The sequence below is a fragment of the Struthio camelus genome, chromosome Z (assembly GCF_040807025.1).
Source record: "Struthio camelus isolate bStrCam1 chromosome Z, bStrCam1.hap1, whole genome shotgun sequence".
In the NCBI taxonomy this organism is placed as follows: domain Eukaryota; kingdom Metazoa; phylum Chordata; class Aves; order Struthioniformes; family Struthionidae; genus Struthio; species Struthio camelus.
The window spans coordinates 79,469,131-79,490,400 of record NC_090982.1 but is presented as its reverse complement, the minus strand read 5'-3'; the positions used below and the strand labels follow the sequence as shown (position 1 = coordinate 79,490,400).

The 21,270-nt window shown below is 45.1% G+C and overlaps 1 protein-coding gene across 1 annotated transcript; it reads right to left on the bottom strand.

Annotated features, from left to right (window-relative positions):
• Positions 1 to 4,538: 4,538 nt before the first annotated feature.
• Positions 4,539 to 20,793, bottom strand: LOC138064401 (aquaporin-3-like). The gene is made up of 6 exons (XM_068926707.1): positions 20,536 to 20,793; positions 9,853 to 9,979; positions 9,547 to 9,684; positions 8,318 to 8,436; positions 6,926 to 7,143; positions 4,539 to 6,220 (listed from the first exon to the last, which is right to left on the bottom strand). Exons 1-6 carry the CDS (start codon positions 20,641 to 20,643, stop codon positions 6,052 to 6,054), a joined length of 879 nt encoding a protein of 292 aa, XP_068782808.1. The 5' UTR covers positions 20,644 to 20,793; the 3' UTR covers positions 4,539 to 6,051.
• Positions 20,794 to 21,270: the final 477 nt, after the last annotated feature.

Below are 21,270 nucleotides of genomic sequence, written 5' to 3'. Positions count from 1 at the left end.
CAGCTTGGTTTTACATCCAAAATGCCAGGCACCTCTGTACAGCTTACCATTTGTAAGAGGGATATAGGAACTGCAGGGCTGCCTGAAACTGTGATAAAATTTGGATCAAGGGTTTCATCCAGTGGTGCAGCAACTTTAGGCCTTGCTGTATTGCTGCAGTGTATTCGCACAGACCTATTCAAATGTAAACGCAAACTCTAAGCTGTCTGTTCAGGCAATCTATGCAGGTCAATCACAAAGGTCCTCTTACTTCACTGAAATGCTGTTTACCTGGGGGAAGGGCTTTGATGCTAGCAGAAGCTAGCATGCTGCTTTGAGCATGCAAAAGAATTTGATATCAGGATGATTTTATGGAGATCTTTGATTAAAAGTCCTGTAGAAATTTTAGGAACCGCACATCAAAAACACCTTTTTAGCTCTAAGTTCATTAGGCAGTTAAATAAGGAAACCCCTATTTCCAGTCTTTACTCAGACTACTGTTAAGAGGACTGGGGGAAAAATTTAAATAGTCACTCCAATTTTGCAAATAAAAGAACATCTTGAATATGCCTTGCTTAGAATTTTAATTGTATTCTAATTCAGTGAGGATGAGACACATATGACAAAACTTTGTTGCCAGAAAAACTGACCTGCTTCTTTAATAAAAATGTTAACTTTTAACATGACTGAATCTTTTTCTCTGTGGCTCTCACAGCTCTACATTACTAACTTTTCCTTTTCCAGTGTGACTTTTTTATTACTATTTTATGGCTATCTATGAAAATATTTTCAATCTGATAAGCTCATTTGGCAGTATAATCAATCTCCAGTCCCTTTGGAGTGAGATAGTTTTGCTCATTTCTCCAACCAAATTAGTCCTTTGCAGCACTGACAAGCTACATGACAGCGGCTGGGTTTTAGATACATTTGCCTAGAGGTCCGTAATGTATTTCTCAAATGCACAGTCTGCACCCAGAAAAACCCCCTTTGGGACAGGAGCACTGAGTCATGGGGGATATTGTTCCTAAACTGGGGCTTGAATGGAAAGGGAACCTCCCTCTCAACAAGGAGTTTGATTGTGCTGCCAGGAAGGATTTTCATTAGTCTTTAAACGGAGAGCTAATGGGTTTCTTCAGCTAAGTTGTAAATAATCAATAAGCAATATAGTTTATTGAATAAGACACTTTTCCAAGGCTACAGAGGCTCCTAAAGAGCTGACTGCCCACAAGCTTGGAAGTCCTGGACACATCAAGACTCTGTCTGGGCTGGAATTGGGTGGTGAGCTAAGAGTTCTTTCTATCTTGAGGTATAGGATGGAGACAAAAATCCTTGGCTGCATGGGAGAGCTGGGAGTCCAAGCACAACCTCAGCATGCAGAACTAGCAAGGACTCACATGGCAGAGCAAGGAATAGCTCAGCCTTCGTGGCCTAGTCTTTGCCGGTGATGTCCATCAACAAAGCCTGGTCCACCAGCTTCTTTCCAGGAGCAAAGACAAGGAAACCTGCCCTTCTCCTCTCCTTTGGCCTGTCCTGGGTTGCAGACCTTGCAACAGGCTTTTGCAGCTCTGCAAGCAGTCACATTGCAGGGACTCTCACCTGCCATGCCACATGCTAGGGAAAGGGGGTCACCAGGAGGCTGCAGCATACTGGCCTGCTAAAGGGTACCTCTGCGTGCCAGTCCCTAATTGGCACAGCAGTGATGTGGCAGTCCTCAGAGCAGTGTACGCAGTCACTAGCCCTGCTGTGGAGATCCTTGTTAGTGAGCTCCAGCACGTGTCTGCACTGTCACAGCTGTCCTGCTCGGGTCCCACCAACCTTAGGGTTTCTATCCTTCAGTGACCTTGGTCCCACCTCCTTCTCCCAAAGAGCTGCCAAGTGGCTCCTCTTGGTGGAAAAGGAAGTCATGAACCAAGGGCATGATGGCACAGAGATGGGAAGAGAACAAGTGGCTCTCACGTGTCAGTGCTGACTTCCATCCTAGGGCAGCTGTCTCTGAGCCCATGTGGAAACCAGCTCTGGGGCAGTCCCACCAACCCTGCTTGGAGACGGTCACACAAGTTCCACCAAACTCCTGCCATGCCCAGCACTCACCACTGACAGACAGAGAACTGAAATTCACTTTAAGGCAGAAGAGCTACGCAAAGGGATTATATTTCTCCTGTCCACACCATAGTGCCTAGCAAGGTGGGTCTTGTGTTTCGGGATGCCACCTTGCTCCTGTACAGCACACGTGTGTGAGATCAGAATGGAGTCTAGAGATCAGCACTGCTGCTGCCACTTTACAGAAGGACAAAGCCAACAGAGCCAGAAGAGCCTTCTGAGGCTCATTTGCAAAGCCCCAGGAGAACTGGGAGTCAAAGGCAGGTTTCCTCAGGTCCCAGATGGCGCACCACTGTGTTAGAGCACCTGCAACAGTTAGCCTAGATCAGGCTGAGAATCGAGAAAGAGGAACGGAATACTTGACCACTTCTCCACTCTGTTTTATAAACTTCATAAATGTTTTCAGTCAGAAGGAACAATTCCTGTCAACTTGACCTTCTGCAATATAGAGGTCTGGGAATTTCCTCCACCAGGACTTATTCTTGGAGTACAGCTTGCTGTTTAATTGAAAGGCCTTTCAGCAAGACAGCCACAGGCAGCTTCAATTTGAAACCTTCACACAATAGAGAATCCACAACATCTTTTAATGTTTTGTTCTAGTGACTAATTACTCTTCCTGTAAAGCATGAATAGTTTAAATTGTAGATTTATTTCTTCCTACAAAGTAAATATATTTCAATAGCTTGATGGCTAGAGTTCATCTGGCCTAAAACTTAGCTATCTATATTAGGCCAGATGATTCTTACCTTTCCAATGACTCCAAAAACAAAGCATTAACCGCAAGATGATTCCTTATCTTTTTAATTTGGAGGGGGGAGAGGGGAGGAGGAAGAAATCTCTTTTAGTGTGCACCAGTCTACCACATGAATTACTTGCCCAGTTCTCTGGAGGCAACCAAATTGAAAACAAACAGAATCACAACTTACAGCAGTTTTAAGAGCGCCAGCTGCCAGGGAAAATACCATCTGCAGTTAACTGCATCTTTCCCTCTCCACACTTCAACATCTCTAGATCTCCTCAGACTTAGCATACTGAACCACTCTATGCACTACTCTCCTTACAGGGTTGGCAAAGAGCTGCCCAAGTCATGTTTCAAATGAGGCAGATGCCTCTTGAAGGCAAGGCTGAAATCTCTCTAGCTCTCTGTCCATCCTCCTCAATCTGAACCTTCCCTTACCCACAGACAATGAATCTGCTCAGCAGCTCCCACCACTTCTCCAGACTCCAGAAAAGTAGAGGCCTTACACAGTGGGTATATGGCTGAGATAAAAAGAAACAGACTTAAACTTTGACTTAAAACTAGCTCCAGGTTTTGTTGCAATCTTAGTAAGGATAACAACATAGAACACTGAAGCAAAAGTAAGATAAGGCTATTTAAAAAAAAAAAAAAAAGAAGGAATTACTATGTCCCAGGTGGAAGTGAAAGGAATGGGAGGAAGTAGGGAGTACACCAAAAAAAATCCCGGAGTCCATAGTCATAAGGTCAGTAGCAAGAATGTTAATACATGATCACATCAGTGAAAGATACTGCGTGATTAAGGAATAGAAAAGAAACTAGCAGTCTTTAAGGAAAATAGGAAGGGATCTCTGCAGCTATGTTAATTGATTGCAGTTAATACGCAAGAATTCTAAACAGATTTTGAAGGATAAACATTCACATCTTAGAAGTTGGTAAACGTGCCAGTTTATCCCAAGACAGAACACGCAAAACAAACTCAGTAGCTTTCTTGCTAGTTCACTTGATTTCTAGTTCATGAATTGCAGGAAACTGCATTTATCCAGACTTCAGTGAAGTGTTCAGTATGACACCACATGGGAAGTTATGAGTTATTTTGAAGGCAGTACAATTAATACAGGAAAAGCAAAGCAGGACAGAAATCAGTCAAAGAGCAACAGCAATTGTATTTACAGGGGATGCAGGCTGGAAGTTATTTCAGTAATTCTTGGAGCACTGGCGGTTTGGGACTATGTTTTTGTTCACTATCCCACACAAGAAAACAAAAGTAACTAGTGGAACATGCAAGGTGATGTGGTGCTGGAAGATGCCTTGAAGGCCCAGAATGGTTGTACAACCATAGAACTGCCTTGACTGAAAGAATACTACAATAATAAGATAGGCTGAACACTAGAAGGGATAAGAAACAAATTCTAGCCTCTTATTTTTTTGGTCTTAAGAAGAACAAGATGTTCTTTACCCTGGTTCATAGCCTATACTTTGGCCTTTGTACAGCCACTCCAATGCTTCCCACTTGCTCCACAAGCCCAACCTGAAAGGGAAAGAAATAAAATAAATGGAGTACATGGACATATTAACACTTACAGGCAATATGTCCAGGCAATTCTCCTTTGCTTTTGTGGGCTCAAGCAAGGAAAAGGGCTAGAGAAAGCTATTGCTATAGATAAGTTCCTTTCCATGGCAAAGTTTACTGACAACTTCTTAAAAGCACAACTGACAGACATTTTAAAGTGTGGGTATTGACATTTTATTTTTTTAAAAAGGCAAAAAAGAATACATCATTTTAGTGAATGGAAATGTGTACAAAGTTACGCATTTGAAGGAATTCATGCATTAAAGAAACAGGCTTTGAAAGAGTTTCTCTAAGGCAGTGCCACGGGACCCACAGATTCTTTCACAACCAATACTGCTCATTTCAAATATGCTATAATAATACGGCATTAGGAGAGCTGGGGATCCTCTGACATCACAACACTGTACAGGAGGTGCCTGAACGCCCAGCACCTCAATAGAAATTCCATGGTAAAAGGGCTGAGTATCAAGGCTACCTCAGTAACTGTGCAAGGTAGAAAACAGGATGCTCCGAGAACACAATGTCATAAACCTACAGCTATCCCAGGAAAATCCAGCAGTATCTCAAAGCTGTCAGAGAACAAGCAGTCCCCACAAATCTTTAAATTAATTCATCCCAACCCTGATATTTAGTAACAGCTTTAAGAAGTACATTTTATATATCTCTATAAAAACAAAAAAAAACAAAACAAAAACCACACTGTTGTGAAATTTACATGAACACACACAACTTTAGCGACACCATGTTTTCAGTGGAACTTGGCTAGTAGCCGACTGCAATTTATATACAAAGCTGACTGGCTCCCTGTAGCAGCCTTTCTAATTAAGCTTTCTTACCAGGTTAGCCCCTGGCTAAAACAAGGATTTCTTATGTGTTATCTTCTGTGTTGTGCCAATTTTAAAAATTGTGATTAAAACATCAGGGTGCAGTGGTTTGTAAACATTTTATCTTAAGTTAAAAAACAGTGCATTTTCTCTCTTCTCTGACATTATGGATCAACTGACTGATATGATCTTCTGGGAGTTCCTGGGAGGCAAGAAAAGTCTAGCCAATTAAAAGTCTTTTAGACGAGTTCACTCCTGGGGTCAAGTCATTGACTTTAGAGCTACACCAAGCATGAATTTGACCCATCACAGAAACATAGGCTGATTTTTTTTTTTTTTTTTGTCAGGATGTAGGAGTTTCCATTCCATGGTAGTAAAGCAATTTAGATTTTGCAGCGTTCCCACTCTGCAGATGGGAACACAACCTTGGAGGGAAGCGATCTGCCAAGTTGACACACCAAGCCAGCATCACAGCCCAGAAGAGCAACAGATGCTGAATGCCCAGCCTGCACTAGAGGCACTGGACAACAATGCCCACTTTTCTTCTGACTCCTACAGTCCTCTTTCTCCTTCTACTAGGGAAAGATTACATGATATCTTTACGTTTGGGGAAAGGCTCACAGGAAAGTGTCTAAAGCAAATGCATCAGGGACGTACAGAGAATGTAGGCTAGAATATCGCAAAATGGGGGGGGGAGGGGGAAGGCAAACAAACAAACTAAAAAAAAAAAAAACAAAAACTCTTCCTGTTGTTCTTGAAGCTCTCCTTGACTCCTTTCTCCTCATTGCTGACTGCAGTCCTGAGTAACATGTGTCTGCCAGACCTCGGTGGCAGCTTTCTCAGACCCTTTCCTTGTGCTTCACATTAGCCAGCTTGACTGTTTCCTGCTCAGAGGCAGGTGGAGAAGGCTCGTCATGACATCCAATCATCAGCTGATAGACTATCACTCCTGCAATGGCACCAAGGAAAGGAGCAACAATTGGGACCCACCACCACTGCCTACCAGTCCTGGAAAACAAACAAACAAAAATTAATGAGACAAGAACTGCAGCCTAGGCATTGATACCCCCATGTTTGGAGCTGGAACAATGTAAGACCTGGCTGTCCCCAAACATCCCCATTGACTTGCAAAAGACAACAGCCCTTGAGTGTCCACAGCAGCATCAAGGACAGATGGTGTCCTTCCTGCAAGCTCAAGTGACAAGCAATTCAAAAGAGCTACTTCTGGGACTTCCAGATTGTCTCTTCACCAAGATGGAAGAAAAGCTGTTACAGTGCCTACGTTAAGATGCCTTCACTTCCCTTCCACTGCCTGTGGCAGAGCATCCCTTGACAGCAGGAAGCCTGTACTGTTCATGACTCTCAATTATCTACAACAGCAACAAAAAAGGAAGACCGACTAAGGCCTACTATCTTACTATCACCCAAAAATGATTATAGGCAATTCAAAAGAGCTCATGTTGAAGGTGAACCTGAACTTCTCATGGATCCTCCTAGGTATCTGTCTTGATAGCAAAGCTGGAAGCTGCCCTGCTTCTATAGCTTCTCAAGAAATTAGAGCAATTAATGTCTTTTAAAGATTTTTATACAATCCAAAAATATCTCCTGGATGCTAAGACTCTTTGTGATGCCAGAGGTACCATCTACTTGGGCTCATTATTCCCCCCCTACCACCACCCTTTGGCCACTAGGCTTTTATTGGCAAGCACTTACCAGAACACTTCAGTGCCCCAGCCAGCAATGGCTGTGAAGAGACGAGGCCCAAAGTCTCTGGCAGGGTTGACAGCATAGCCAGAGTTGAAGCCCATGGAGGTTCCAATAACAAGGACAACGAAGCCAACTGTGAAAGCTTCCAACCCTATGGGGACAGGGTTGTTGTAGGGATCCACAATAGCCAAGACACAGACAATCAGGGAGGCAGTGCCAATGAACTGGGGAGAAAAGGGAAAGAGGAAAAACAATTTAATCCAGATTAATCTTTTAACAAAGTTACTTAGCTCCTCTGAAGTCCTATGTGTTTAGAACTCGTCCTCTGCAGTGAAAAAGCATTAAGTTATCCCATAGCATTATCAGACCCCAATAGACTGAGCACCCACTGGAGAACAGGAGAGTGGAACATGCTTCTCCTGGCAGCCAATAGGCTGGATCAAGCTCACACCTTCCCCCACAAACAGTAGAGCTATGAATAGGCATTTGAACAGCCAGAGCTGCTGAAGACATCTTCCCAAATCTACTTCCAGCCTGCTACAGCTGGGCAGCTGCTGTTGGTCTTTGGGATTGGTGAAAACTTCAGTGAGGAGATCACCCCCTCCAACAGCAGCCACTGCCCCATGCCCCTCCTTGACCTCTGGGCTGTGCAGCCAGAGTGGTGCAGTGGGAGTGAGGAAGAGTCACCCTTTCTCACACTGTGGCTCCTCAGAGGCTAAGATCTCAGGCTTTGCCACGAGACCAAGATGGCTAGACACCCATAACGAGGATTTGCCCTGTGCTCCTCTTCCTTATGAGGAGGAAACTTCCTCGTGGGCAGAGGGAAAAAGAACTCATCAGAAGATCACAAACCACTGAGAGAGAACCCTAGAGCATCAGCTCAAGCTCATTCATGCAAGAGCCATGGGAAGCATCCCCAGAAACAAAGTCCAGACTGTCAGACTTGGCTAGTCTAGGTGTCCAAGGCTGAGCCAGCCCCCTGCTGTGCAGGCATCCTTGTACAATTTGCCATATCACTTCCTCAGCACTTGGGCGTTAGGTGGGGCTTGCTCAGAGGTGCCATTTCAGAAGGAAGATAAAAACATAGGGTTGCCCACTAGTGGGATAGAAGGCACTTTCACAAGAGCAAAGTGGTGTCCTTTTCACTGGTGCTCTTGCCAGGTGTAATCTATTGTACCACTGTTCAGTACACTTAACACCAGCCCTCTTGCTTTAAAGGTCCTTTCTGGATCCTGCTCTCCCTGCTGGCTAGGGAGGAACTCCTGTCAGCTCTAAAAATCTTTCTAGATATCTTCTCTTGAAATTGCAATTAATTCTTGGCCCTAACCAATGCAGAGGCCCAGAACCAACCTGAATGATTCCTCTTCAGTTGCTGGTATTCCCCCAGTACCTTCTTACCTGGTCAAAGAATCCATTCACAATGTTCAGATGCTCAGATGGGTAGGTGGCAAAGATACCAGCAGTGCCATTCTGTCCTGTTACATACAGCTGGTTTTTGCCAAAAGCCCAGATAGCATCTAGAGGGGAAGAAAGGGAAGGAGAGAGAGAGAGAAAGGTCACTCATTTGGCATCATACATCAAAGAGGCACTTGCTTGGAAGATGGTCCCATAGAGCTGTGAATATTGAGACAAAATCCCCTGAGCATCCTATTGCTACATGTTGCGAAACCAGTTGCTATAGAGCAAATGCCAGCTTGGAAAACACAGGGTGTGGTCCACCATAACACTTCGGCAGCCAGACTCAGATTCAAAAGGCCAAAGGTCCTGCTCCTAATGTTTCTTATTGGCCAGGCACTAGCAAAGAGTTAGAGCTCACCCAAAAGGGAACACTAATCTGAGTCTTAATTCCCACCAAGGTGGGAGGGTCAGTGGAGCTGCAGTGGAGTCGGACACCTAGGTATTGTTATGATCTCGTCTGCAACAAACACCAATTAGATCTAACATCCATTAAGTCATGAACATTGGTAAGTGCCGATTGCTTTTACTTGCTTTTGTTTCAGGGTTACATAATAATCAAAGATGTGTTTAGCAGTATTAAACCTTTGTCTGAACGTCAAAAAATGTGTTTAGTTGTTGCCACTGAATATTGCTCTGCTCTACGATGTAGAGGGAACAGATATAAGAGGAACTGGATTTCTAGGATGTCTTCCAAGATGTAGCCAGCACCCTGATAAGGGCAGGCAAAACATTCTTACTGTCTAGAAGCTAACACAAGATTAGATGCACAAGAGGTTCAATGTGAAACTTTTTTTTTTTTTTAAAACCAAGGCAGCTAAATTGACTCTAGAACCATGCACAAGGATAAGATCTCCATCACTAGAAGTGTTTCATCAGCATTTCTGGAAGATCTGTTCTAATCTAGACAGTAGCTACTAGAGGGACCATCCAGTGGCTGATCTTACAGTGATCATTACTTAAGGATGAAGATTCACATATGACTATGCTGGCTGGCCTTCAAATTGATTTGAGGAGGCTTGAACCTATCATCACCGTGGGAACAGAAAAGACCTCCCAGCTCTCCTGCTCTGCAAGGAAATGCTTCTCTGATCTGGGAAGCAGCCTCCCTAAAGTCAGTCATGAAGAGCACCCCTTGTGCCCCAAAACACATGCAAAGTTTCTCTGCTTACCATGGTACAGCCCAAAGACAATGCCAGCTCCCAGGAAAGCCCCCAGTGTTTGGGCCAGAGCATAAACTGGGAACTTGATCCAGGGCTCCCGGGCCAGGAAGCACATGGCAAAAGTGACAGCTGGGTTCAAGTGTCCACCTGCAGAAAGGTTTGAGGTTAGTGCATCTTTACAGGCAGAATTTGGGCCTCAGATGAGTCAAGGAACGCTGGTTTCCATACCAGTGCTCCATAGAAAAAGCACAACCATCTGGGCCTATGTAACAATTCTCATTGTTTATATCCAGCCCAGGCAGAGTTGCAACATACCTGACACCTGTCCCGAGATCAAAATGCCAAGCATCACCGCAAAGCCGAAGGCCAGGTTAACAGTCAGGAAGCCTCCATGAGATCCTTTGCTGAGCATGGTCTGTGCAACAGACCCACAGCCAAACAGCTTGGGAGGAAAAAAAGAAGGGATTGAAGTCGTTCTCCACATTTCTTGTCAGGGCCAGTTGCTGAACAGATGCCCACAACTGTCATGCTTACATCTGCATGCGCCATCCCCAGCCCCTTGACAGAGATGCCAGAGTCAGCACCAGATCACAAGCTTTGTTGTGTATCTTATGCTAGAGGCTTTTTCCATCATCACTCTTGCTAGAAGCCACATCTTCTGTACTTTGGGGAAAAATACTATAGAAACTGGGAAATTCTCCAGTTTTGGATCTAGCAGTAAATTCTTCTCATCTTCAAAAGCCTCTGGAGATCTACCACTCTCTCTCTGATCCTTCCCTTCTCCAGACAGTTCTTGTACTCTGCAGGGAGACCCCTTCTGTTCCCTCCTCAAGTCTCCTCAGGGGATGACACACGTCCTGACCATCAGCTGAATATGACTCTTCTTGGCTCTGCCTTCACCTTCTCCATACCATCCCTCTTCTCCAAGCTCTCAGTTCTTTCCTAGCCCACCTATGACCCAAAGCCTTCACATCTTCAGCCTTTAGTCAAAGCACCTAGCATCATCTCTAAGGATAACAGGGAAGGAGAGGGGATATAGGGCACCTCTAGCTCCTGGCTTGCTCTCATTCTTCAGGAGGAATGAAAATAAAGGCCAACACTGAAAGCAAGATCAGCCAACAATTCACAGCCATTTCTATGTACAGGAGGCTGAGAGGACTTTGACAAAACATCTAATTTTGTGGTGGCTAAGAGTAGGTGAAATGAATCCTAACTCAGCCAGACTGTTCCCTGGACCTAGCTATTTACTGTGCAGCTGTTCAGATGAGGGATCTGGGTATGTTATTTTTTAAAAAAGCATTAGCACTGGCAGGGGAAAACTTCACTACAGCCTGGAAATAGAGATATGGCTGAAGGCCATATTCAGCCTGGCATTCATGGAGACTGTTTCTCTCAGGCAGCCAAGGTTGACAGAGTGAGAGACTGGGGCTGCTTCCTTGAACTGAGGTTCCAACAATAGTCTCAGCCCCAAAGTTCACCACCTGCTGTGGGCACTCTGACCACAGCCCATAGTACCCCAAACTGGCTGTATCCCTCCTATGACAAAAGGAGGTGGGAATGGGGCAGGGCAACACAGCTGACCTGTCTCCTCCATACCAACGTGGCACAGGTGCCATCAAAAATAAAAAAAAAAGTCACAGCAGAAGCCCTCATTCCTACCCACACCTACGGAAGTCGCTCCTTGGGACAAACTCACTGGATAAAATAGCAGGCTGACCAGGAAAAAAAAAAAAAAAAAGACTACTATTGCTGTCCAAAAGTCAGATCTGCAGGTCACCAGTCAGGAGCACAAACACTTCATATTATATTAACTGTATGGCTGGCAAATCATTGCTTTCATCCAGGCTCCTCAGGCAACACTCCCATCAACACAGCCAGAGGCTTGGCCTTCTGTTCGGGAGCAGAGGTACATCAAACACTTTGGGAGATGACAATTTTTTCTGCTGGGCGATAAAGGGTGTCTCCTAGTAGCTAAGGACAGGCATGTATTCAGGCTCAAAGATGTTTGCTCCAAACAGACACTCCTTTCCCAACCACATCCAAAAGCTGCCAACCATCCTTTCTGCGCTCACTTCAACAACCCAGCCCAGTCCATCCCTGGCAGCTCAGTCCTTCCCTCATCCAGCTGGGTGCCTTCCCTCTAGCTAAGTCTCTTCATTATCTACTATCTGCTGTATTTTCCACTGACTCTACCCAAGTTGATTCTCAGTTTACACCAGGGATTATTTTATCATCAGGTACTGAGAGCATCCTTGAACCAGAACAGGGACTCAAAGACTGCAGCTTGGTCCTTGCCTGCTCCCAAAGGTCAGAGATGCTCATAGAGATCACGACTTTCCTTATGGGTACATGGTCAGTAGCAATAGCTGGCCACCCATCTAGACTTCCTGCTTCTGTAATCCTCATCATCCCAGGACTACCCAATTGCCACAGAGGTGGCATCCTCTCCAAGTGGATAAGTCACCAAATGGGCATCGAGGAGGTGGAGTTGGCTCTCCACCCATTCTGCCAATACTGGACATGCCCATTGAGCAATTCAGAACAGGGGCAAAGCCAAAACACAGCTAATTCATCCCCTCCCATCTCCTTGGCAATTGATGAATTACTAATAAAATAAACACTGCACTCTGCCTGCTGGAAAAGGAGTGGTCAGATAGGCTACAGGCTAGCTCATGGGATGGACACTCTGTACACAGGTACCTCCCAAAAAGAGGCCAGGTCCACAACACAGGGCCTCATTTAGATTTAAAAAAAAAAAAAGCAACCCATAGAAGTCGTTAGCAAATGAGAGGGGACATCCAGCACTGCTCTCTACTGGGTAGAGTCAGAACAGCCCCTTCAATATCCTAGCCCTGAGCAACTGGATTAAGAAACCTAGCCCTGAGCTACCCAACTGAGAAACTGCAGAGAAGACTTGCATGCAAAGGCAGAAGAGATGAGCCTTGTCTATTGTGCAGCAGAGTCATCACTCCCAGCTATGCCCAAACCAAGGGAAGCATAAACTCCTACTGAGCAAGTAAATACTAGGTAATGCCCAGTGTGACATCTATTCCTTTCCTGACCTCAAAGGAGCTTCAATATGCTTTAGACAGAGGTTTGGACAGTATCTGCCTGGAGCATTACCCCTCTCTGAGGCCACACAGCCTGTTGACGTGACCAGGGAGGGGACGAGCCCACAAAAGGCTGCATTGGACATTTGAGTTTGGCAGGGTTGGCTCCAGGTTCTTCCTATTGAAGTAGGCATTTGTATTACTCACTCTAGAAGAACTGGCAGTTCTGCAAGTGAATGGCGGTTGGCTCACTAGCCACATACTTTTTAGTTGCAGAAACCACAGAGTAAAGTCTTCCCCTGTTTACCCACGGAAGTCTCCCTTTAACCTGGACGGATTCCAATGCTGCCATTTCCCAAAAAGTTATTCCCCATCCTCCTCTCCCCCTATCCTACACCTAGTAATAGCTCTCCAGCTTTTCCTCCATAGACTCTTCTATGGACTGTGGAAAAACACTCCAGAGCTGCTCCACAGGAGCATTACAAATATTTATCAGATGAGCCCTAAGCACTATTTGGCTTAATTCAGCGTAACAGTGGAAAACCTGACCCTCAGCAGATAAAGAGTAAGGTGATATTTAGGGGCAAGTTTGAACTTTGATATGCATGTGTGCAATTCCACCCTGTGCCAGAAGAGTCCATTAAGCATGCACACGTTCTCGAACACAGCATCCATCCATGGCATTTGACCTTTAACAATCAGTTCAAATCATGCTCACCCAAGCTTTTGTGGCACGTGGTTTGACATTACAGCATCTAAAATGGAAGCCCAGCCCTCTCCAGCTGGTGTAAGGTAGCAGAGCTCAGCTGCAGCCAGCAGTACACTTTCACATGTCAGGTGTAAGAGTAACCTTGACACAGTGAGTTGCACCAGATAGTTGCATTGTTTGGAAAGAAACAGTTCCGGTAGTTATATTTACAAACACTGCAGTTATGGCAGCTATCATAATGATATGCAAAATGCATGTTTGCATAGAGTAGGATTCATTTCACCTACTTTTAGACATCTGAGTTGTATGAAAAGTCTGAACTGGTCATCTTGTATTCCCTTCGCACTCAACAAGGGGAAACAGCAACATTAGGCAGGCAGGCCATCCTTCCAAGACGGGCATCTAGGTCAAGTCAAATGGCTCAGTCAAGGGTCCCGTTTCTCTCCACTGATGTAGAGAGAACTCAGGGCAACTAACTCTGACTTTCCTCTCTAAGGTGGGGCAGAACGAATCCCACAGCCCTGAAAAGATTTTTTTTTTTTTCCCCTTTTGCTGTAATCTTTTGAGACTCCCCCTCACCCCTTCACTTACGGGGGCATCAGAGCCTGGGCCACATACCAGGAGCGTGTACTGCCTGTCATTGTGGTCTACATGATATTCAAGGGAACAGACTTTCATTCTAGGTCTATATCCTCCTGTGCCACAGAAGGCACTCAGCATCCATTTTTAAAGTGTCTTCCTTCTCCAATGCTTGCAGAGATGAGTTTAGGAGCAGCTAGCTTGAGTTCAAAGGCCAAGGAGGTCAAATAAAAGCAATTCAATGTTTGTTTAATTTTAAAAACCCATGCGGCCTTTAAGTCTATATAATTGACGTGAAAGTCCTCAGTCAACGTTACACCTACTGCGTCAGGAGACAGTGGTTCCCACCCACAAGGTATATAAAAATCAGTATAAAATCAGCTCTTGATTTTAATGACTGCTTCCAACATGTTATTTTTACATTATCAGAAAAACATCTCAACCAACAGAAAACCAGGTTAGACACTCACATGGCAGTATATGCAGCAGTCATGTGTTATACCTCTATGGCCCACTCAACAAGTTCAAGAACAGAGCATCGCTCTGATGTATTAAAGCTATTCTCGTAGGAATTGGGGTAAAGGCCATGCACCCATTAACCAGGTTAATAGAAACCTGCTCCCCATTTTCATTGTACCGGCTTGAGCTGATCCTGGCTTACCCTGCAGACAGGGAGGGTTCTCACTCCTCTCCCTTCATGAGCCAATTCAACTCCTTGCATGGCAGAAAACTAATATGGGAGAAAAGCCCCACAACCCACCCACCCATCATTTTTATGCAGGATTAGCAGATTGAACTGGCTCAGTGAAGGGTTGGCAAAATCCAGAGCCTGCATAAGAGAGGGAAGAGCCAGAAGCAGCAGCAGAAAACAGGGAAAGGTAACGAATTGCTGGGCATTACTTCGTACTCTGGGAAACTTCAGCTCCCCATCTCCACTGCAGGTTTGGAAATAGGCCACCCGGCTTTGTCACCCAAAGTGAACACACCCTGTCCCCTCTGCCCTCGGTAGAGAAGGTGAGGCTAGAGACAACATAGTTCTCGAGTTAGCGAAGGCTGGTAGGAAAGGACTTTGACGGGGGGTGGGGGGGGGGGGGAGGGAGAAACTGAAAGAGATAATGAAGAAGCCATCCAAGTTTATAAATATTTTGAGAAAAGCAGTTCCATACATGAACCCAGGAGGAAGGTAAGCCCCAGCACTCTCCCGCACAACAGCCAGGTTAACTCTCTCATTTGCCTTCTCTTTTCTTTGTTAGGGCTTTTTCATGCCTTCGGGTGTGAAACAAAAGGTCTGGATACATTTGCTCTTCAACTTCAGACAGACTGATCTCTAAATCAAGATGGGAAAGTTCTGCCAGCATAACCTAGGAGGAATGTTATTACCTGAGTTGCAACTTCCCTCTTCAGCCAGCAAATAAACCAGGAATTAGGCAAGGAGCCCTCTGTAAATCTACCCTAGTCACATCAGTGAATGCCAAAGGCTGTTCAGACCTAGCTGCTGTCAGAGCAGTTAGCAGGAGAGATGACAAAATGGCAGTCTTGGGGGCTGGGGCAGTTGAGCTATGAGGATAGTCTGAAGGAAGAAACACTGAGCTACTGATGAAAGATTTGAAGTATCAGACACGCACGTGCAATGACTTAGGGCCATCCTACAGTCCCCTCAAATAGCGAAGCTGGGAGAGACAGGACAGAGGACTCATCTTACAGCCAGTCCAAAATCCTCCCGACTCCTCCCCTTCAGCTCAAAGCAAGAAACAGTTTATGACACTGCAAAAATCCTCTCTGACATTCAAGGACTCTGGCTAAGCTCCACCATGGCCTCTTGCTGTCCTCCCCAAGGAGAGGGACCCATGTGGGTAGATCTGAAGTTGGATCCATCCCAATTCCTGTTTCTGTTCAAGCAGCCCATACATATCTTCCTCAGTCCCATAACTAGCATGGCCAGGACAACCTCTACCAGCTGTGTCCACACAACCAGGCAGGGAGCACTATCATTTTTGCCCTTCCTCGAAGTGTCTTTTTAAATGGCCAGACTGGTAGACATTCACAGTTTGCAAAGTGAGAAAGATCTCGCAGTCCAACTTCGACTCCAGCACAGCTGGAGTCAGCACATGCAGAAACAGCCTTACAGGAAAGGAAAAAGACAAATAGCCTGTACGTTACAGCTCTTTCTGCACAGATAGCCTTTCTCAGAGCCAGGCAATGCTGCAGGACTTGAGAGATAAGGAGGAAGTTGTGCTACACATACATCACATACTGTAATTGCACAGAGCTGGGAAGACAAACAGCACTCAGCATGACAATGAGCAACTATCAGCAGAGGAGTTGGGGCATTAGAGAGAATTCATTGTTTCAGTCTGTTCCCCCAGTCACTGAAGCAAGACCACTTCATAAAAATTAACTTAAAAAGGAAAAAAGTCAGCTTGTCCCTCAAGTCAGCTTAAGCTCTTAGAAAGACCCAGAAACAGGGTGGGGTTTTGGTCACATCAGAGTTGGACACTGCTGGGGAAAAGCTGTATCTGAACCAAAGGCAAGTCCTGGTGCCTGAACTGTCTTGTTTCTAGGGAGGAGAAATCTCCCCTCTCCTGCAAGAGAGGAGAGCAAGGAGGGATGGATCTTGCCAGAGCTTATGAAGCACTTTGAGCTCCTCTCATGAAAGGTGCTAAAAAGGTCCCTTACCTCCACCCTCACACAGGCTCTGCAGGAAGTGGACCTCAACATATTTCCTATAGAAATATTTCCAGCCCTTCTTAAACGCTAGCAAAACATTAACAAAGGAAAAGCCACATTCTCCAAGTGTGGCAAGCTGGGTTTGAGAAAAATCAGCAGAACGCAAATAGCCGTCGCAGAACTGCCATGCTACCCTGGATTGCCGTAGGATGAGCTGAGACTTTGGGATCTGCAGTGCCAACAGTTAAATGAGACTCCTTTCAATCTGATCATCCCAACCTCTTCGCTATTTTGGTTTCTGTAGTCTGCAGCACACTCATAACTGAGAGATTCCCACCTAGCCACAAAGCCCTGATAGGAGGGGGGAAGAAAAAAAAAAAAAAGGAAAAAACCACATGCACACACACAATTCTGAATTATTATGCTATTTGTTTTTCATTCTTGGTGCCTAAACAGCAGTGAATTGCCATTAGTCTGACCTGGAAATCTATTATAACTGCAAGTTACTTCTCTCAAATATAAAAACTGAACAGAGCCAGCTCTGATATTTCAAGCCAGGAGAGCAAGGCAACAGATCAAGCCTTTAAGGAAGGTGCAGAGGCCCACTGCTGGAAATCTCACTTTAATGGGTTGCTACAGTAATAACACAAACAGCAAGTGACTTGAAAAACACCTTCAGCATTTGCATTGCTTAACTATTGCTAGTAAGGAGCGCTTCTGACTTAGGCATGAAGTTCAAGGCTAACGTAACACTCAAATTACAGTTTGAAGGGAGGAAAAACAAATGTCATTTTAATCAAAGGAAAAGTAAAATCAGAGTTACTATTACTGTAACAGTGAGGACGCTAGTTGCAGACTGGAGCTACATTGAGCAAGGTGCTGTGCAAGTTGAAAGCAACGTACAAGGCAAGAACACCTTGCTGCCTTTGTGCTACGCAGGGCTTGGCTGCCTTAGTTGGATTATTTTCCTTATCTTATCTTAAGAAAAGGCACTATTTTGTTTTAGGTAGGGTTTTACTTCCTTTGTCTTTTTTTTATTTTAAATCAAAAACTAGGTTTTTTCTTAGAGGCAAAGAGACTCTTTGGCCTTTCAGTGGTCTGAAATAGTTTTGCTACCCAAGGAATAGAGAAAAGTTTGAAAGCTGCAATCATTATGCAGGCAGGGGGAAGAGACATCTAATGGGAGGACTCTGAAGCTGTGCCAATATCCACAGTGGGACAAGTTTTACATTACACAGTGAAATTTCAAGTAAGCTCCAAGCTTTAAACAAACAGTCTTGCTCCCTTCAGGCCCAGTAAGTTGATTTCAGTGTGAATTATATCAAACACCTAAATCCATTTCCAGTTATTCTGTTCAAGACCTCTTCACATTCAGTCAAGACTTGCCTTGGTCTCCCATGAAGACGACTTCATGAACCTCATGGCTTCCCTCAGGTATTTTATTATCTGAAGCCCATAACAGATGTTTACTGGATCCAAATGCAGCTAAATGCACTCAGAGCCAGCTCAGCAGACGTGGGCTTGTGCAGGATGCAGATAGTCAATTTTCCTCCAGCAGAATCAGGATATCTCCATCTTGGGATTCCCCAATTCAAACTATTACCTAGCCCCTCTGATAGGGGGAAAAACTCAGTTTCAAGCTCTTTGTTCCAGGCAAATAACATAATAAAAAAATTTAGAGAAATCCAAGCAGGAAGGAAGAAGAGAAAAGAGTTTTTTTCTTTTTTGGTAAAATAAAATCAGAAAGTGTCACTTCATTAACAAAAAACACAACAAACTCTGACCAGCTCCAAGGCAGAAATGAGTTTAAACAATGCCCAGCAGAGCAATACTGCAGCTCCCTGCCCCAGGACACCCCTAAATTTACTCCCTGCTGGTAACCAGTAGGTGTTCACCATGTCTGGGACTTCCCCGGTTCTCCCACAAGCCCACCCCATCTTCCCCATGATGGGTACTGCATACCCACAGCCCTCCATCTGCTCCAGAGGTTTGGGGGCTGCAAGAGAGCCCTGGTCAATTTTACAAGCCTGTTGAGACAGAGTTGAGAGCATTGTTAAAATTAGCATTTTCTTTGCTTCTCCCTGTCTAAACCTTCATCCCAGCCTCCAGCTCAGGAAGTCCTGAGCAGGGAGGAGGATCTGCTCTTACACAGACACACACTGTTTTTAAACCAGCAGGCACAGTACTCCCACTTTCTCCTACTTTCACTTTTGCTTGTGCAAACTAACTTGTCTGGAAGGCACCTGCTCCTGCTCTCATTTCAGAGAGGAGCTGCGGTTTTGAACTGAATCCTCCTCAGCACTGAGCACCTCCCGGCTGCTCTCTGCCTGGGAGAGGCAAAGCTGTAGGGAGAAGTGGTCTCTTTTGCACCAAATGATACAATTGGAAGCAAGAATCACGTTAAGATCGCAAGCCCTTCTGAAATCTCAAAACGTGCAAGGCTAGAGGCTTGCCTGGTTTCTCCAGTGAACTAGCCTGGATAGCAAGAGACATTATTCCTTCTTATAAGCCTTACCTTACTTTTATCCTGAACTTGGCAGCTTTCTCATGTTGTTGTTGCAGTTATCTTTGAATTACTGTCTGTTAATCATTCTCCTACTAGCTCCTACCCACTTTAATCCCAAATAACCCCAAGAAACCAAAGGACTTGTTTGCAAATCACCAAAGCTTGGTCCCTTTGAGGATAAAGCCACTGCATTGTGAGAAACCACTTTCTTTTAGGACTGGTAGTATTTTACAGGGACTTAGCAGAGTCCTCCATTCCTCTCAACACTCAGTAGCCCTTCTTCCTCCAAAAAGGAAGCAGCATCTTATTTTTGAGTGCTTGGATAGTGCATCTGTCCTACATTCTCTCTAGGAGCACAGGAAGCTTCCTCAAGCTTTCCTCCACTTTCAGCTCTTCTATCTGTTATGGTTTCCCCCAAACAATGCTAGCATCAATTACAAAGTGGTGTAAATCCACAGTCACTGAAGCCTTTAGCATTGCTCTGGATTTAAACCACTTCAGATAAACTTCCATATATTCACTGTGCAAACACCAACTTCCTGCTGCTGCAATATCAGCACACCAGACACCAGCCATTACTTACAGCATGTTAGGTAATTCTACATTTCCAAATGCAGATGCCCAAAGCTAGATATCCCTATCCCAGCTTTGCTGCACTGATATTTGCTTCTCACACCCCTCTCCCCCAAGCATTCTGGTTGTTCACGTCTGCCTTGGATTTCAAAGCAAGCCAGGACCACTCAAAACAAATCAAGTTACCTACACAGATATCAATATAAGATCCACCCTACTTTACTCCTTACATCCCATCCCTTTGGGACCTGAGCACTAAAACTGGCAGAGGGGTTTTATTGCCATTCACCACTTAACATGCTTTTAAACGACAGCACAGTGCAGCTACATGCATGGCAAGCACAAGCTTGTGATCAGCTGCCAGCAGGGACCAGCATGGTGGACTGCAGTTCAGCTGATAAGACCCTGAGGAACATGCAGCAAACAGCAAAGAATTGCTCTCAACTGTTTGAGCTCCAGCATCTTCTTTGTAGGACTCACTTGGAAAACAAAGTGAGGTGGGAGGAACAGCTTTCATTTCCCCCAACTGATAACACTCATGATATTTCAGTGCCAAAAAATGCTCCAGAGCAGAAAAAGAACAAAAAAAAAAGTTTTGCATGATCTCTAGCAAAACTTCTTGTTTATACAGAAGCTGCTTTACTCCCACTACTTTATAGACACACCAAAGCCCCCAAACACCTGCAAAGCCCAGCCCACATCAGCAATCCTAACCCTCACCCTTTGGCAACTTTCATTAACACTTTCCTGCGGCTAAGGAAACTTTTACTCCCCTAGACTCCACGTGGCAGATTGCACAGGAGCTGGGCTCACCCCCAGTGCAAACTCCAGCACCAGCTCAGCTCCTTCACCGGAACAAGTTACCTCTGCACCCAGCAGTTACAGAGCACCCAAGCACCCCGGTGCAGACCTACCACCAGAATCAGTGTCCCCAGGCACTCGGCCAGCGCTTGCCGGACTAGCTTATTTCTGATTCTCAGGTGCTCCTCGATAGTAGCAAGAACATCCTTTTGCCTCCCCATTGCAGTAAAGGCGTTTCTCAAGATCTGTCAGGGAAAAGAAGCAGCTGGCAAAAACTCAGCAAGAGTTCTCCCCTAGCACAGCTGCCTTTGCTTATAAATAAGTTCAGCGATGCCTGACACACCTCCCAGCTAACCACACCCCTTCCACCCTCCCTTCAAACTCAACTTTCTTTTTTATCCCCTCCTTTTCAAGATAGGACGGAGTCAGTGGTTTTCTTCATTTTTTTGATCGCTCACACAGATGAGCTAAAGATTCAGGAGGTTCAAAAGAAAGTATTTCCTTCAGAGGAGTTAAAAAACAGGGCAAAGATGTCCATGCTTAGCTCCTGCTGTTTTCATCATCTACCAGCTAGAGCACACGGCTGAATCTGCCCCTCTCCAGCCTCGCCTGAGGTCCAAAAAGTTAAATGCATAAACTAGAGTGCATCTAAACCCATTTGTGCTATCACAGTGCCCTGCTTTCAGCTTTCTTTCCCTCCCAGTCTCACTTTAGGATGGCAAAGAGGTTAGCACCCCTGTGCTGATGCAGAGGCTGTAGGTGCTTTCTCAACAAAATAGTGGGGCAGGAGGGGTTTGATTCCCCCACACCCGTACTGTGGGCTGAGGCCAAGGCAAGTCTGATTCCAG

Coding starts and splice junctions, on each gene's coding strand:
- LOC138064401 (XM_068926707.1), bottom strand. CDS start 20,643: ATGGGGAGGCAAAAGGATGTTCTTGCTACTATCGAGGAGCACCTGAGA. Junction 9,980..20,535: donor TGGGGACACTGATTCTGGTG/GTAGGTCTGCAC, acceptor TTTCCTCCCAAG/CTGTTTGGCTGTGGGTCTGT. Junction 8,437..9,546: donor TGTCTTTGGGCTGTACCATG/GTAAGCAGAGAA, acceptor CTTCCCCTCTAG/ATGCTATCTGGGCTTTTGGC.